Below are 18,809 nucleotides of genomic sequence, written 5' to 3'. Positions count from 1 at the left end.
GAACGTGGTGGTGATGGAGGGGATTTTCTTGTAATGTCAAATGTGGAAACTAATCCCTCCAAAACCTCATTGTTTAGTTATGGAATCAAGTAACTTCATGCAGGCACATGACACATCGCCAGCACATGTGCCATGTTTTCCTGGTGAAATTAAGATGTTGCTTATCAATAAATACTCGCAGCATACAGAGATGTTGTTATTACAGAGCTCAGGTGTCAGTAACCTTTGCCAACCATTTCTCTTAAATCTAATCCCCCCAAAAAGCGCTAACAGAGCTTTTTCTCTTGTTACAAGCCTGAAGTCAAAAAAGCAATTCAGAAGATGAAATGCATTGGACAGGGATGGAGACAGCCTCTCTTGAAACCATCTCTGTGAATCAGGTTCTGTCTGTGGACTATATATGTGTGTTTATTATTATAGCTATGTGGTTTGTAATGTCTTGTAGTCCCTATTGTTGACAAATGCGAACTAAACGCTCACAAGCAGAACAGAATATGTCTTGTACATATTCATTTCGATGTTGCAATTTAAACCGAAACCGACATAAAAAATAAATAAAGTATTTCACAATCATTTTGTCATGAAAGGAGGCAACAATATAGCGGCGAAGGCTAATTATTCCAGCCAATCCCTCCCCTTCTGGCTACTCTCTTCGGTCGGCTCATTAGGGTTTGGCTAAATCGCCCAGCGCTTCACCATGGCTGTGTTCAACATCCCAATCATGCCAATCTATGTCCACAATAGCCTCCGGCCGCCCCCATAGGCAGGGCTGTGTAGGCAGGACGCTATCAGCCCGACTGACGAGGCAACGGCTGCGTAATGTGTCGGCTGCTCGCTCTAATGGAGCGAGTGGACGCAAAAACCCTTTGAAGTGTGACTCCCTTTACAATGGTGTGCCCACAGCCCTTCTCCTTCTCCTCCTCCTCAACACAAAAAAACACAAACCAACACACACACACAGAGTCACAAACACTGGAATACCTGCAGAACTAATTTGTCGTTCCACCAGCTGTTTGAATCAAAGCTGTGAGCTCCTCTGAATTGATGAGTTAGTGAGGCCAGGAGAGCTTGACATTTGCTAGGTAGTGAGTATTAGAAGGGAGTAGCATGGGATGGTTGCAGAAGCCTTTATAGCACAGCATCTATGTCTGTTGTTGTCGTTGCAGTATATAACCATTAGGCGTGCATTTTATTTAAAGAAGACAGTTTCTAATTGATGCAATGTATTGGAACACGGGCAGCCACATGTGTTTGGAAGTTATTGTTGTCTTTATTTCTCATCCCTCCAACCGACCATCCCTTCAGCAAGCCATCCATTAACCGATCCATACATTCACCCGCCGACCCAGTCACCTAATCATCCATGTATTCATTGACCCCTCCATCCAATCACCCATCCACCATGTTCAGAAATCGAATGGTTTCGTACGATAGTTTTGTGGTGTTATTTACAGTTTCATCAACAAAATAAATAAAACACCATCCTTTGGTTTTAAAATTTTCTATGTATTATTCTAAACGTTAACAACCTGGATAGCTTGGTTGGCTGCAGCAGCATCTGGAAGAATAAACAAAGAATTTCATCATATCAAATATATAGTCATTTAAACACAATTTCAACATAGGAATGCTTCAGTGGTATATCGGCAAAATAAAGTCACAGCAGTGCCTTAAACAAAATAGTTCCACTTTCAAGATTAGTCTATCAACATGTAATCAAAGTGTGACTGGGCTGCTTATCTCCTGGTATGCTATAAAGAACAGTTAAGGTAAGTCTAGCTCTAGACGCCCAAATGTCTGTCGTTAGCGCAAGAGAAGCCTTGTCTGAGAACTTGCTTTGTTGTTGCGTAAGGTACGTATTACTGTCCAGGCAAAATGTGTGCAGGAAGTAACCAACCAAGGGTACTCATTCATTCATCATGAGCATGTCTCTCAACCCTGGGGTCCTCTCTCTCCCCAGACACGCTCTCAGTGCCTCGCTGGTCTCCGCAGATTCCCAGGAGAGACTTTGGAAACTCAATAAAACACAGGTGGGTGATGTTAAACATGACGTCATCCCAACAGCACAGCCATCCAGATTGTCAACTTTCCGTTTAGAGACAAATTCTACGATGGAACACCTTACCGTTATTTCAAATGAACGACTGATGCTCACAATATCATGTTGAGGCTTGTTTTACTGAAGTTGGGCTACATTTTTCTTTCTCTTTGCGTACTTCAAATGCAGTGCATTTCTGTGCTTTGATTATAGATTCATGGCTATCGCTGTTTGGTGCAGTGCATGACCGTAAACACCATAACGTATGCTACTGCAAATAACACACACAGGGGCAGAATCGAATCAGTGTGTCAGCACCATTGTGATCAGAAGAGGGACCTGATAACATTTTCTGACCTCTGTCTAACCATATTGGTCACCTCGGTCAACAGTTGTTCCAATGCTTCAGTTATGCACAACATACTTTCTGAATTGTTAAATGTCTTTCTGAAATGTCACAAACATGATGTCAATGACGATTACCTTTTGCCGAAGGCAATGTTTACAACCTAATGGTGCAGTTCTGTTGTCCTTGGCCACAGGTTTTCCACCAAGTACTGGATGTCACAGACATGTATCGTTTGTGGGAAGGGAATGCTGTTTGGACTCAAATGTAAAAACTGCAAGTACGTTTTAAAGCTTCTTTACATTCAATAGCCACCCTATAATAATCCACTTTGTCCTTGTTGTTAATGTTTTTTGTTTGTGCCTTACATTGTCTGAAATTCCACACTGAACGAGTGTCGTAATATATGATTTCAACAAATAAGCGAGTCATTAATAATAATAATAATCAGTCAAAAATACATACAAAATAAAAAGATCCTCTGATAGGAAACAAAAGCATTGAATTTGTCAGGCCAATGGAATGTTGGATCCATTCCATATGCTTGACAAATTCAAAGCTTTGTTGGATGCAGGATATTGGTTCCATTCCATTTGGCGGTTTGTTTGGTAGAGTAATTAACGTGTCAGCACAACATCATAATATGTCCAGGTTGAAGTGCCACAACAAATGCACCAAAGAAGCCCCACCTTGTCACCTGCTGATCATTCAGAGGGGCGGCCCTGACTCGCTCAAAGGTAATGGTCAAGGTAACGATGCGTTCTTGTGTTCCACACTATCTAGTTCCACATTAAATGGGCAGTTTAATCCAAATGGTTGTATTTTTGATGGAAACAATTTAGAGGGGGATGAAACATCTAAATGCATGGCGGCTCTGCAGGAATCAGCGACAACTGTAGTTTGGCAACCTCGATGTGGTTTGGCTTGGTTTGAGAGAATAATTGACCAATTATACTGAACCACTTTTTAATGAAGCTGTAAAAAGTTGTAATCAATCAAATGAATCCAGTCAATTAGGTATTGTTCTAAATGTGACTGACAGTGCTAGCAGGAAAATCATCAGTTGATCAGATTTGAAATTAATTCTCTCCTTTTCTTTCTCGTCCTGCTTTAATTTTCCGGAAAAATTAGATCACCAAGGGACATCTCAAGGTAATAGTAACAGCTCTCTAATTAAAGATGTCACTCATAAAGGAAGAGCGATTGTCTCTTAATGACGTGTGTTTTTCCTCGTAAAAAATGGGTGTCGTGCCAGCAGGAACAGTATGTTCAATTCATCAAACTAGGCTGCGATGACTGGGGTGATGAAGAATTTAATCGGGTGCAGTCGACTGCTGTCAAATTAAGTCGCCAATGAAGCTCCATTGTTTTTACCTCGTTTTAGTTTACCGGTAGTTCCATATATATTTTTTTGTTCTGTTTCCTTGTTTTGTTATTCTGATGACCATCTTCCTTCTCCCTTCTTCCCGCAGCTCGACTGGTACGGACAGAATCGGTGCCATGTGACATCAACAACCCGCTCAGGTACACGGACCTGCACATCAGTCAGACCCTGCCCAAAACCAACAAGATCAACAAGGTGAGGCTGAGGGGCTGGAGATCATGAGGTCATCGCCAGACGACGCCCAGTCTTCACGCAATGCCGTTCCCATTTCCATTTCATAAGACCTTTTCATGTTCCTTCCTGGTTGTGGTTGCTGGTTGTTTTCCCATCCAAAAGACAGCAAACTACAGAAAACAGTGACCTTCTTTCTTTTGCTTCTGTCAGTCTGTCCGTTTTTCTTCATACATGCACACCTGCGTTCATAATGAACAAGGACGTAATGTAGGAGATCTTTCTGTTGGACTGTGAGTCTGTGTCACAATGGCACCTGTCAATGGTTGTTTGAGTCCGTGTGTACGTGTCTTTGAAAGTTTGTTTATTGAACGTTACTATCCATATCCATACAATGCAGGCCTCTTTTTCTCCTATGTTCCATAATACTTTATGACATAACATTTCTCATGAACATCTCATCACCTGCCATGGAAACCTATGAATCCTATCGGGAAACTACTGTTAATTAGCATAGTGTGTATCAAGAATGATTTTTATGATCAAGATTGACTACTAATAACATTGTAAAACTGGCCCATATCACATCAAGTATATCCCCGAAGAACGGCACATGGGTTTGGTTCTGTTCTACATCTCTTAATATAGTGTTTCATCATTCTACGTTAAGATGAGATTGTGCCAAATAATCCCGGACAGGAAAGTACAGGATAGTATAACAATCAAATAATGGCAATAAAGAAAAATATTAAATGTAAAAATATGTGTATATATATATCACTAAAAGGATAGCAACAAATGTCGATGTTGTGTGCTCATTTAGCATGAGCACACATTCGCCGTGAATGTCAGCAAAAGCAGTAGCACTCTTATTAGGGAATCCATTAGTACAGCATTTTGTGAAACTTGCGTTTCGACGCTTACGCCAGCATCAAAACACTGTTTTTCATAGGTGGCAAATAGGATGAGCAAAAGTGCTTCCATATATTTTAGTATTGTAATTATTTGTTCGAGAGTAAAACAAAGTATCGGACTGATATCAGTATCGGCAGAAACCCAAAACTGCGGTATCGGAAGTGAAAAAGTGGTATCAGTTCATCCCTACCAAAAATGTACTTGATTGGCGGTTGTTTACAAACGTGTTGAGGCACATGCCAGCTATATGTCTCTCATCAGCATACTTCTGGTTCCATCTCTCAACAGGACCACATTCCAGTACCTTATCAACCAGATTCCAGCAGCAATCCCTCCTCCACCACCTCGTCCACACCTTCCTCCCCGGCCCCGCCCCTACCCAGTAGTGCCACACCCCCTTCTCCCCTGCACCCCTCTCCTCAGTCGGCACGGCAACAGAAACAGTTCAACCTGACAGGTAGGATCTGTGTGGGCACCCTGCCCAGCATCGTCTTCAATCCAAACCGTGGGCATGTTTTCATTCCTTCTGTTTTATTTTAACAAATAAAGTTTTGAAATAAAGTTATGAGTCCAACAAATATGTAGTTTATTATGGAACTCAATAAAATATACATTTAAAATTCATATTAATTTTTTTAAAGGAATGGCGTGTTTTTGAGAAATGGTTATGTTTAAAATTATATTTTAATTACAATTTTTATTTTGTTAAAAAAATCAAATTAAACTTTCGTCTTTCTGTCTTTCCTGCAGCCTCCAGTTATTTTAAATACAAGCAGCAGTTCATCTTTCCAGGTAAGTGCATCCTAATTGGCTATTACCCTTACCCATAATACCCTGGGGCCGTGCCATGGTGAAAATTATGAGTATAACTGTTGTTACATTTGACCTCTTCTGACCTTTGCCTGCCCTCTAACCTCCAGCCAACCTAAACACACACACACACACACACACATAATCGGGCACACACACACAGAAACACAGACACAAACACACACACACCAACAAACACACACACACACACACACACACACACACACACACACACACACACACACACACACACACACACACACACACACACACACACACACACACACACACACACTCGTCCCGAGGGAGATAGAGGGTGGTACAGAGAGAGAGAGAGAGGAGATTTTTCCTAATGAAGCACAAATCCATAGTGTACTCTTGTCTGGCTACAGCTTCCAACTGGTTTCTTTCACCACTCGTTTTACTTTCACACACTTAATGCCTCGTTACTTAGTTTCGCCTGGAAGCCCCAGGCTACTCTGTGTATTATATAATATCATACATTATATTATATATCATGATGTCCTTCAGAACCCTTCAAGTATGTATAGCAAGCGGGCTGCAAATAAAGGACTGAATGGCTTATGTGAAATAGCTTTGTGAGTGTGTGCTTGCGTTTGTATGGGTGCGTGCGACCGTGTGTGTGTGTGTGTGCACTGCGCCAACTTATCATTCTGACTGTGTTGGACCGGGCCCTCCTCAGACGTGGCCCTTGAGGCCCCGCCCAGCAGAGCCCCGCAGGTCATCCTCCATCCGGTCCTGTCTGAGCACGGGTGAGCAGACACATGAAGCCGCCTCCATAGAATGTGATGACATGTCTCCTCGTCTGACGTCTTCACCCTGCTCTCATGGGGTCTTGTTTGTCTTGTTCCGCCCCTTTGTCCCCAATCCTATTCTCCTCCGCCCACTACACTAACCTCTTTCTCTCTCTCTCTCTCTCTCTCTCTCTCTCTCTCTCTCTCTCTCTCTCTCTCTCTCTGTCTCTCTCTCTCTCTCTCTCTCTCTCTCTCTCTCTCTCTCTCTCTCTCTCTCTCTCTCTCTCTCTCTCTTTCTCTTTCTCTCTCTCTCTCTTTCTTTTTATAGCTCTATCTTTATAATAGTCAGGGAGGCAGGCATAAAGTTATTGGAGCACAGATATTTGGGTGACAATTTGAGTATGCGTAGCCGACATGATGAATACTAACAGGGCTAATGTTAGCATGGCTTCAGTTCACGCTACAGTTGGGATGCCAAGGGGATTTGCGCTCGCTCTCTTTGAGGATGCCATTGGTCACAGGAAAAAACAAAGCAGTGACAGGATATGGAAGTGCAAGACGCATTTCAACCCAAACGTTAACTCGATTAGAATCACAATCTATGAGCAGAAACGGGTCAGACGAGCCGCACTCATCGGCCGATGGTCAATTGTTATAAAATACGCTGTGTGTCCAGAGACTCAAATTCTTTCATTAATAGCAGATAATACCCTGCTTCTAAATACAAGCAGGAACAGAAACATGAAAGATTCATGTTTGAGGCAATAATGTCTTCGGGAATGATATTTACTAATATTTAGAGCATGTGAATCAAGTTACCCATAATATATGAGATAATAATAATAATAATAATAATAATCTATAGAATATTTTTCGGAGTGACGTATCAGTTTCACAACTTTTGAGAAATTTGACCTTTAAACATAGCTAATTACAGTGACTGGTTACTCACCACACGACTTGCTGTGCAAGCTTGGGTGGTCTGTTCCTATTGGTTTGTTGTCCTCATGAGCTCATCCATTCATCCTTCTTCACATGTTGGTCCCAGGAGGCGGGGCCACACATTAAATGGGGTTGACTCGATGGAGTAGCCTCTATTGGGTCCCCATTATGCAACATATCAATCATCATCCAGCAGTAGAAAGTTACGATCCCAATTCATAAATAAAATACACAACTCTGCAGGCTCTTATATTTCAATGGCAAACCATTTGATGGCTTGCCGTTTGAGGTGCACTCTATGTACTCTTCCAAACTAGTGGAACTAATAAACCCTTGACCTTGTTGAATTCAAATAGTTGGTCTCAAGACAAGTTAAAGGCTAGCGAGGGCAGTTATCACTTTTATTTTTTTGTTACCATGCCATCAAAGGCGACGCAAGGAGTTGTGTGCAATAGAAGGGCTGTTTCATTTATACAAATAAATATCAACACATAGAAACTTGGTAGTGAATTACTCTGTATAACATGTACTGTAAGGAAGTCAGAGTCTACATACTTTGAAACATTACATTTACAAAAGCATTACATTCCTAAATAAAAAAGCATGCATATCAGTAAGTCATGCATTTGTCAGATAAATCCAATGCAGCCTTAATTAATGATTCCCTTATCACTTGGTTTGTGTATATCTATTAGGGATGTTTAATGCACAAAAAAGATACTAAGGTTTATGATAACATCGTCTTCTCAATAGTCATTTTATTCATAACCTTTTTATTTTCTTTATACTATTGCACCTCTCTCTCTCCGTCTGTACCTGCAGAGTTGTGTCTCTCAGAATCAACGTCATTGGGACCCGTCAGTAACTTCCCTGGATCGGTTCTGGTTGATCACAGTTTGAAGGTCTTACCGTGCTCCTGATTTGAAATCTGCCCATTATTGATAGAGAAATAAACGTTGGTATAAGCTCCCTTCTTCTTCCACAGTGGTTGTGAAGTTTGCAATGTGAGTGTATTTCCACAAGTCCCTCAGTCTTAGCAAACACTCCGTGAGGAGTAGATTGATACAAACAAATACTAAAATGTTAGTCAGTGGCAACATCGGTGGTAGAAAGAGAGCTGTTAGAGAGCTGAGCTAATATACTTTTTATGCCTTGTCGCACCAACCATCTCCATAAGCCCCAATAAGAATGTGGCCCCAGGTTACTGCATGTTATTATATATTATCATACATTATACGATCCACCGCCATGCCCACCTGAAGCCATTTAGTATGTATAGCAAGTCGACGGACATAAAGGACTCGAATGGCTGATTAATGTCAAAGAATTATAAGAAAAGTATGAAAGTGGCAACAACCCTTGTAGAAGGCGACAAAAAAGAAGCAGAAAGAATCACCATATTTTTATAGAAATAATAATGATAATAATTTGTTTTATGTAGCGCTTTTCAAAAACTCAAAGACGCTTATCCATCCATTTCACTCCTAATGGATTCCTGCGTCGGTAGTGGAGGTGTTAGCTCTTTGCGGCCGTAATGGTGTCTCCTCCGTTGGGTTGGCGAGCCGGGCGCTCCATGGGGCTCCACTAATTAGGCCAGAGATGCTCGCACTCTGAACGCCGCGTCGAGTCATCAATCCTTATCTCATACTGCATCACGCCTTCTCCCCGCACTCCCTCTGTGGTGGCTGTTTGAACACGGTCATCGCACGCCACAGAAGCATGGCAGCAAGAGGTGGTGGTTTGGGGGGTGTTACCTGATGAACGTCATCTGGCAAGCGGTCGAGGGGGAAGGGGGGGGGGGGGCATCTCAGAATGAACCCAGGGGATCAAACCCGCCCCCCTTTGGTAGAAAAGGAGCATCATGGCTTGTGTGTGTGTGTGTGTGTGTGTGTGTGTGGGTGTGTGTGTGTGTGTGTGTGTGTGTGTGTGTGTGTGTGTGTGTGTGTGTGTGTGTGTGTGTGTGTGTGTGTGTGTGTGTGTGTGTGTGTGTGTGTGTGTGTGTGTGTCTGTGTGCCTCCACCCTTTTCCAGGAACGAGGGGAATCCGTTACTTCAGATCGAAGTCGAGCCGACGTCAGATGTGAGTTGTCCATCTTTTTATTCTATCTTCATCTACGATGACGCATGTCTGTTATTAACTTGTACAAAATGATGGAGGTAAGAATTAGATTCATCAGTCATACACAAGAGTCCGCTGCTATTTAAAATATTAAATAAACATGTCATAGATGTTTCAAACATTCAAGCTTTAGCGGGACAGTTTGTTGAACAGGAAATGCCAAGATCATGGGCGTCGATACTGGCGTTCTCTTTTGTGTCTGCCAGCTCACGTGTGTTTGCTCCAGATTCCCCACACACCTCTAACAAAACACATCAATGTGCTCCTGTTGAGGAGCACTGAGTGCCCCAGAGCCACACCTTGCTAAATTAAGGTTGAATGAACAAGAAGGCTTCCGATAATCATGCCAATAATCATTCTATGATATTAATAATGTTCCAGTTACAAAAAATCACAAATTTGTTAGCTATTTTAGTTATTTTGCAGCAGGAATTTAAGAATGGATGTTTTAATACTGCTCTTCTGCATCATAATCCTAATTCAATGAGACCAAATCAATCTGTTTCCCTTCTTAAATAGGTGAGCCATTCAGGTCAATTCCGTTTACGCAGTATAATGTCTCCGCTGAAATCACAGCCCTTTTTCAATTTGTAGTTCTGAATACAAATGTGCATTCAAGCTCTTATTCTGAAAAGTCTGTTTTCTGTAGCCGAGAGCACAGCGAGTTAATCGTTTTTTTAACCATGTTATTCTTACCGAAATGTTATTTGAAAATAATTGTGCGAATATGCAGCCTTTTCTTTTCATTTAACACTATTGATTTCAATGGCTCCACGTCATGTAGCAGAATGGGGAACAATTAGAAACATGTATAAAGGAAAAGTAAATGGGCTCACATAAAAAAATATTTTAGCTATGAATTTGAGGTCTGGTTCTATCTATACAACTCCAGGACAGGCAGCCGGATCGTATCGTGGCTCAGGTTCTGACTCCCAGCCTGAAGGTTGTGTGTTTAATCCCTGATATCAGGATAAAAGGAGCTCAGTAGTCCTAACCGGATGTGGGGGGGGATGATCATACCACCCCACAGAAGGTCTGCCCTATGATGTAAGCTGAACAAACGTGACCCCTGACCTGTGGGCCCTTCTCCTCTTGTCCCCGCCCCTCCCCCGCAGAACGAGGAGGCCAACGACGAGGACTCGGGCGACGAGTTCGAGGAGATGAACCTGTCACTGCTGTCGGCCCGCAACTTCCCGCGCAAGGCCAGCCAGACCAGCATCTTCCTGCAGGAGTGGGACATCCCCTTTGAGCAGCTGGAGATCGGCGAGATGATCGGCAAGGGCCGCTTCGGCCAGGTGTTCCACGGGCGCTGGCACGGCGAGGTGGCCCTGCGCCTCATCGACATCGAGCGCGACAACGAGGACCAGCTGCGGGCCTTCAAACGGGAGGTGATGGGCTACCGCAACACGCGGCACGAGAACGTGGTGCTGTTCATGGGCGCCTGCATGAGCCCACCCCACCTGGCCATCATCACCAGGTACGTGATGACGCGCCGGCTCACCTGTTCAAGGACAGATTAGAAACGACACGTTGCCCGGGAGCGTATGGTCAACATAAGATGATATGTTTCTTGACATTTATTATTATTATTATGAGCAGAACACAGGTGTTTTGATGGTTTCTGATTTCACACATTGTTTAGTATTTTGAAACCCAGATAAATGGCGTTAAGGCAATGAAGTAAGGCTTAAAAATAGTAAAAATATATAAAAATTATTAAAATATTATTAACACATTTTCAATTTCGAAATGGTTCTCACTTGGTTTGTTGCCACTAATGCAAACAAGTTTACCCAGTTTGAGGTGAGGTGTGTGTTTGAGCTTTAAAACACGTGAACTTGTTGACCAATCCCAGGAACCGACAGAACACAAGCTTCTTAGGAAAAACGTGGTGCTTCTCTGGCTCCTCTGATTAACATAACCTTTATCGGTTGCGAAACGCAATGTTGCTGTCGTTCAATTTCAGCAGTGTACTCCAAAGAGCGGCACTTACCCTAATTCTCTGCCAGGTAGAAATATTGACCAATTAATAAGTTTGTTTATTCTTTATCTTAGCATAGGCCACGCGTTTGTGGAGATGCCACTGCGTTCGTCTGTGCTATGTAATCACTCAGCTGCTTCCCAGTCGGCAGGCGGATCGCTCTATAAGGGGCTCACGGTGATATTCTTTCCATTAGAAGAGCGCAATAAAATCCCTCCATTTCTACCTGGTGTTTACTACACACTTGATCGGCGTCCATTTCGGAAGTTCATCTCATGAGGGCAGAGCGTGAGGTTAGCACTTGGTTTTGTTTTGGAACCTAAACATGGCAACCTCAGGGTTCCGGGAGTTCATTAACAACCCAGGGGAACGCGCTTCTAAAAATAGCTCTGTGTCATTCTGACAGTGGGGATGAATATGCATGTGAGCTCGGGGTCTTCTGTTGGTTACCTGCATGGCAGAGACACGGCCTGCGTGGTTGAGGAGGGCTACAGGGGTGCGGGGGTGCAGAGGTGTAGATGTCAATAACATCATGATAGTAACACACCCACATACGCACACATGCACGCACGCGCACACACAGAGTTAGTTTGTAAGGGAATGCTCAGGGCAAAGGATTATCTTCTCACCCAAACGCACATGCACACAGATTACAAGGTATGCCAATATAAACACGTTGTATTTAATATTTAAAATGTAATCGATTATACTTAAATCCTAATTACTCTTAGCTGGGCTCTTACCAACATGATAATTTATACCAATCATTCTATAATCTTATTCACTGTCACAAACTGATAAAATACTTTATACTTTAAAAAGCAATTATAGAAATGGACATAGCAGGAATGTGATTAACAGGCTTCTTGACAAGTTGGTTATTCTAAGATCAGGTCTTTTTGCAATTTCCATACACATTGATACTTGGTACAATTGAAGAAAGATCCTTACCAGCAGTCCTGATAAGGGTTTATTGGGAACTTGCTTATCAGTCTCTCTCTCTCTCTCTCTCTCTCTCTCTCTCTCTCTCTCTCTCTCTCTCTCTCTCTCTCTCTCTCTCTCTCTCTCTCTCTCTCTCTCTCTCTCAGTCTGTGTAAAGGCCGTACGCTGTATTCGGTGGTGCGGGATGCCAAGGTGGTGCTGGACTTCAACAAGACACGCCAGATAGCCCAGGAGATGGTGAAGGTAAGACAGTCTTTCAGCAAAGCGTTTCTCAATCCATTCCTTCTGTTCAGTCCAGGTCAAAGCTTCAGGTTGTTGTTGGTTCTTCTCCCTAGGGAATGGGCTACCTCCATGCCAAGGGGATCCTACACAAAGATATGAAGTCCAAAAATGTGTTTTACGACAACGGCAAAGTAGTCATCACTGACTTTGGACTCTTTACCATATCCGGTGTTCTCCAGGCGGGCAGGTAATGCTTCATCTGACCGTGTGTGAAAACAGTCAAGATGTGTGTAAGTGGGATTGAAAGACATTTGTTATAAGACATGGGTAAGAAGATGTTCGTACAAATCGTACATGCTCATGTCAAAGGAACAACAGTAAAAATGAGTGGCTCACTGTCATAAATCCCACTAGTCTCTACACTTAGTTTAATTGAAAGATATAAATGTAACAACCATTAACCCCAGGTCTGGGCCATATTTAGGGTTCTTCAGTACATGTTGGAAAATTTAGATCACCATAACTAGGGTTCTTATTACATTCCCAATCCAGTATATAAATAGAGTTTCACTGAATCTTGATGTTTTTCTTTGAATCCACAACACAATACAGAGCAAATAACAAAGGCCAAGTGGATGCTTTTAATCTGCATATTAATACAATGTCAATATATTTCTGTAATTAAACCTTCACTTGTTCTCGCTGTAGCTCTAAGTGGAGCTCCAGGAAGGACTTAAACTTATTTCAAACAAAACCTTTTGTAAATGTCTGATGACTTCCATGTTTTGGGCCTGAGGACAGCCTTCAAAACAAGTTGATGAATCTCAAGGGGTTTTATCCCCTAATTCAAGTTTGAAACCAAAAACATTTGACACAGCAGGGGTAATAAAGAAGAAATGAAGACTTCTCTGGAGTAAAATAAAAGTCAAAATCTAACTATGCCGTAAGACATGGTGGCTCCTTCATGTGTGTTAACGCTGACCTTCTCTCCATGGAGCAGCAGACGTGAGGACAAGCTGAGGATCCCCAGCGGTTGGTTGTGTCACCTGGCCCCGGAAATCATCTGTCAGCTCTCGCCCGACACAGAGGAAGACAAGCTGCCCTTTTCTAAACAGTCGGATGTCTTTGCTTTTGGGTGAGTGCTGTCCCTCATCCCCCCTGAAGGCTTTGTGGTATCAGTGAGTTTGTAAGCGTCCGTTGGCTGAGAGGTCCCCCTCTGCCTCAGATGTGGGCATTTACTGCCCACCACAGGGAGGCGCTACACACTCTGCCTCCTGGAGGAACAGAAAGGCTGAAGGATCCCTCCTGGATCTTTATGTTTGTGCACTTCATGAAGTTACTGCAGAGAAAGGTGCAGAGGTGGGGGGGAACATAAGAGCTAGCCATTAAAAGGGAAATGGTGTCCAGGAGGGCAGCAGGAAGACCCCTTTGCAAAGCAGGACAGAAATGATAGATTCCAGAGATAGATAGAAGGGTCCCTAGAACTTAATATCTGTTCTGACTTTAGGATCCGGAGCCGCTACCATGATATGAAAGTTTTCATCTAGTGGTCTTGTAGTATATCTATATCTATGATGGTTGTAGGCCACATGAGCTAACCAATTATCTTATTGGTCAATGGAATGAAACAGCTCTCCCTCACATCTATTTGATTTGTAGTTTAGTTTTCGCCTCTTGAAAGTGGCAGCCATGACCTTCTGTTTGAGAAAATCTCACGCAGGAGTGAATAGCATGTAGTTCCTCTCACGGCCTTTAGGTGGTCCATTGTAGGGACTAGCATTTTGGTCCTCTAATAGCCTTTAGATGGTTCGAGACTAGCATTTAGTACGTCTTACGGCCTTTAGGTGGTTTACGGTAGAGACAAGCATGTAGTTCCTTAAACGGTCTTTAGTTTGTACAGCTAGAGACTAGCATGTCGTTCCTCGAACGGTCTTTAGTTGGCTTATGGTAGAGACTAGCATGTAGTTCCTCTAACGGTCCTTAGTTGGTTCACGGAAGAGACTAGCATGTAGTTTGACCATAGATTGGGCATGCAAATCCCACTCTCAATGCTAAATATGGATTGCTTCTGTTGCTGGTGGCAAAAAAATCCCAGAAATGGCTACACCCTGGTGTTGGGTCATCATGGATGCTGCGACGACATCCATATATTTTTTTCCAGTCTCTGCGCGATTCCCATTTTCAGCCCTGTCCTGAGTTCATGAAAACGCCCCAAGGCCAGTGTTCCTCCTTTCGCTGCCATTAACGAATCATTTGCTGGCCTGGATCCTGCTCTGTTGCCTCCTAACACAATTGCGTGTTCAGATGGTCCCCCCATATGGAGCTCTTCGTCACCGTATCCTTCTGAAGGGCTGAGCGCAGCACTGGTGCACAATGTCCAGCTGCTCCGCTAGCCCTTGCGCTAGCCAGAGGTGACACCCAGGGCTGTTTTACATATTCATCAACAGTCATCCCTGTATTTTTTCCATTCCTGACAAAAGGAGCTATTTTTATCACAGTCAACCTTGACATAAAGAAACAACAAGGGGAAGAATGACCTGTTTTAACGAAGCAAAGGTTAGGAGGTACCGCGTCGTCTGGCTTCCTCATCATTGTTTCTATTTATAGATTCTTGGGAATAATTAACAGTTAAGTTAATTTTAAAACAGAGTTCAAGAGCTTCATGGCTTTTGATGTATGGGACTATAATGTATATTTTCTCTATAGTAAAGCTGATCTTTTGTAACTGCATTGTTGTTGCACTTGTTAAACACATAATTGGGACTATGCTGTATATTCATTGGACTGTGCGTCCAATGAATTATGTGTGTGTGTGTGTGTTTGTCAGCATGTGTGTGTTCTTGCATGTGCGTGTGTCTTTCAGTGTTCGTGCGCATGTGTCTGCATGCATGTGTGTGTGTGTGTGTGTGTGTGTGTGTGTGTGTGTGTGTGTGTGTGTGTGTGTGTGTGTGTGTGTGTGCGCGCGCATGAATGCATGCAGGTTTATTTGCCCGCATGTTGTACAGGCATTTGGGCGCGTGCATATGTGTGTTTACGCATGCACATGTGAAGACTCATCATAGTGATACACGTCTGTCTCTCCAAGGCTGTGCTATAACTGCCGTCCCTGGCACTGACCCGCTGCTTTCCTCGTCTTCGCAGCACTATTTGGTACGAGCTGCATGCACGGGAGTGGCCTTACAAGAGTCAGCCTGCGGAGGTGATCATGTGGCAGGTCGGCACCGGCCAGAAGCCCAACCTCACCCAGATCGGCATGGGAAAAGAGATCTCAGTAAGGGCTCTGGCATTGTCACCTCTTCACTCTTCCTCTGTACAATCACTGAAAGTTGTTTGTATGTGAGAGGACTGGGATGCCAAATTGGAACATCATTATAAAGTCCCATTCATCTGTCCATCGCGTGAAATTATGAACTGAAAAACATTAGTTTTCATTGTTCTGTCAGCAAGTCTGAGGACAAGACAGAAACATTTTGTTTTTACCAGTATAAGTACAAACTTGTCTTAATCATGGTCATCGCCATCATCATCGTCCTCATCACAATAATCATCATAATCAACATTTAAGATAGAGGTAAGAAAAGCAACAATTCTAATTTATTATAATAATAGTTATCATCATCATCATTCTTATGATTAGCGTTGTTATTTTGATCGTGATTCTTGTTCTTCATCTTCTTCTTGCCATCATTATCGTCAGTATAATTTCACCGTTTCCTTACGATGATCATGGTGACTGAGGGTCTGAAGCAGCTGAAGGCGTTTGACCGCCCTGTGTGTCTGTGTCCCTCCCAGGACATCGTGCTCCTCTGCTGGGCGTCCCAGCAGGAGGAGCGGCCCAGCTTCTCCAAGCTGGTCGACCTACTGGAGAAGCTGCCAAAGCGGAACCGGCGTCTATCCCATCCAGGCCACTTCTGGAAGTCAGCTGAGTATGTCAAATGAGCTATAGGGACACAGACTTAAAACAACAACAACAACAACAACAACAACAAAACAATCTGCTGCGACACGCATCCTAAATGTAGAGCCTGCCACCTAAAGAGGGCACCCATTCGCCCACTGGGGGAACCGTCCCCGGGCATATTCATGCGTGTGGTGGGGGCACACTGACGGCCCAACCTGTTTCAAAAAGCATTAGGGACATTTTTACCTTTCACATCATAATCGTAGGGTGGTGTCCTTTGTCCTTTCATGAGGATTTAATATGAATGATATTTTCTTGATGTATTCTTGTTTGGTGTGTTTTCTTTGTTATCACTCTTCATATCACTGTGTCTGAGAACAAATGGAGGGACTTATTTTCGGTTGTGTTTTGTTTTGGTTGTTTGTGGAATGCCTGTTGTTGTGGTCCATCGTTTGTGTGTTTTTATTCGTCCAAATGTCCTCATTAATTCTGTGTGCCATCTCATCGAACGGCACGGTTGTGTCCAAATGGCATGTTTGTCTCAAACGCTACAAAACGCGACAAATGCCCACTTATACCTTGAATGTGACGACCTCCTCTCAGTTCCCGAGGTAGGGGTCAAGATACAGCGATACCCCAGGCTTTCCTCCAAGCGGCCTGTGCTTTAATCGTGGCTTGTGAATGTCGGCATTAAGATAACAGCCTTGGGAACCAGCCCAACATTGGCCTACTCTTTTGCTACTTGCCATAACTTTGGCTGCTCTGTGAGTTCAGAGTGAACCTATATCTGTTGTCTAACAGGGAACCCAAGAGAAGGGGACCCGACTGAACCCCCACTGGAAATTATTGCAGAGATAATTGCAGCAAACAGGAGGCTTAAGAGATAAATAAATGAAAAAAAACAATAGAAAACCAATATTTTTGCTGTATATTATAAAAAAACAGACATGTCTTATTTGTGTTTTTATATTGTTTTTGGTTTGGTTTTCTGGTTTGGTTTTGATGGTAGTCCTATACGGTTTGGTTGTTGCGGTAGGGCTATGGCAGGGATATGTGTTGCACAACTAACCCCAAATCAGTCTGAGACAAACTACTCCATGCTTTCAGTTCAAGCTCAAGGCTTGGCAAAATTCTTTGTTTTTTTTCACCACTAAATCGTCAAAAAGCTCGAACTGCTAAGACATCGCTGTCCATGCTTATGAAGTAAAACATTCTAGTCAAGCTAAAACGATGCAGAGGAATTAAAGAAAAACCTGCAAATATGACCTCACCATGTCTTCCTTTATGATTACTTTATGATGGATTAGGACAGATGAGACTTTTAAATGCAAATAAAATCAAAAAAACACAATAGTAGTTATTGTATAGATAAGCGGGTCACTTCTTCCTTGTGATCGGTTTTCCTCAGGTAAAAGGTTAACAACTAAGGGGAACTCGATAGTTAACAGATGGGCTAGATAAAACAACCTGAAGAAAACAAAGCTTAAATGATTCAATAAGAACAAATAGGTTTTCCATCACAACCGTCCTTCATGTGTCTATATAAATCAAGAATAATGAGCTGTGGAAATCAACTCGTCATAACTAACCCTAACCCTAACCCAATACCCAAACCAATTGTTTTAATGATTTGGAGGAAAAAAAAAAGCCAGAAACACTAAACACTACAAATCTACAAATCATGAGTCATTTGCACATGAAGTTATGGCTTTGACTGTGAGGGCTTGACAAATTTTCTAATATAACAATGAGCCTAAATCAGGTATAAAGTAACACAACTAGACGGTTTTATTGGCAGCAAAGGACATATCGTTTTTCAGCGGAACAGACCTGACAAGCTAATGTATGCTTATGTAATGACTATGTTGTGTTATCTGAAATACCTGTCTAAATCCGGGCTAAACTATCATTATTTAGGGCGACTGGGGACTGAATGTCAAGTGATAGTCCCCGAACCCGACTGATAGTTAATAGACATAACATTAAATCTACAAATATCTCTTTCTACCTTCTTTTGTCCAAAGTTATCTTCATAATAGTGTAAATAAAGGCCATTGTACTATAAAAGAGCTGCTTTAAACAAGCCCTGCTGTAATTGTCTGTTAGTTTTGTTGAAATAATCAAGTCTTGGATTTTGGATTACATCCAAAGAGGCTTTGGCCTGATCTTGCATTTCCAAGAGATGCCCATCATCTCTTTTGGCTTCTGGTACAACACCGCTGGAAGCTCATCGTTGAACTGTTCCTATTCTAAACTTGAAGTTTTATCATTGATTGACAAATGC

General features: G+C 42.6%; 1 protein-coding gene across 1 annotated transcript in view; it reads left to right on the top strand.

Annotated features, from left to right (window-relative positions):
* Window positions 1-17,395, top strand: part of ksr2 (kinase suppressor of ras 2) — a 136,616-nt gene extending 119,221 nt beyond the window's left edge. The window contains exons 7-20 of the mRNA XM_056592208.1: window positions 1,961-2,030; window positions 2,581-2,664; window positions 3,036-3,121; window positions 3,857-3,963; window positions 5,143-5,311; window positions 5,605-5,646; window positions 6,368-6,437; window positions 9,392-9,440; window positions 10,595-10,956; window positions 12,549-12,645; window positions 12,738-12,871; window positions 13,628-13,759; window positions 15,766-15,895; window positions 16,417-17,395. Coding sequence (XP_056448183.1) covers window positions 1,961-2,030; window positions 2,581-2,664; window positions 3,036-3,121; window positions 3,857-3,963; window positions 5,143-5,311; window positions 5,605-5,646; window positions 6,368-6,437; window positions 9,392-9,440; window positions 10,595-10,956; window positions 12,549-12,645; window positions 12,738-12,871; window positions 13,628-13,759; window positions 15,766-15,895; window positions 16,417-16,563 — 1,679 coding nt within the window. The 3' untranslated portion in view covers window positions 16,564-17,395. The remainder of the gene's footprint in view (window positions 1-1,960; window positions 2,031-2,580; window positions 2,665-3,035; window positions 3,122-3,856; window positions 3,964-5,142; window positions 5,312-5,604; window positions 5,647-6,367; window positions 6,438-9,391; window positions 9,441-10,594; window positions 10,957-12,548; window positions 12,646-12,737; window positions 12,872-13,627; window positions 13,760-15,765; window positions 15,896-16,416) is intronic.
* Window positions 17,396-18,809: the final 1,414 nt, after the last annotated feature.

Source organism: Gadus chalcogrammus, chromosome 6 (genome assembly GCF_026213295.1).
Source record: "Gadus chalcogrammus isolate NIFS_2021 chromosome 6, NIFS_Gcha_1.0, whole genome shotgun sequence".
In the NCBI taxonomy this organism is placed as follows: domain Eukaryota; kingdom Metazoa; phylum Chordata; class Actinopteri; order Gadiformes; family Gadidae; genus Gadus; species Gadus chalcogrammus.
The sequence above is the reverse complement of the archived record's forward strand: the minus strand, read 5'-3'. Positions and strand labels throughout refer to the sequence as shown.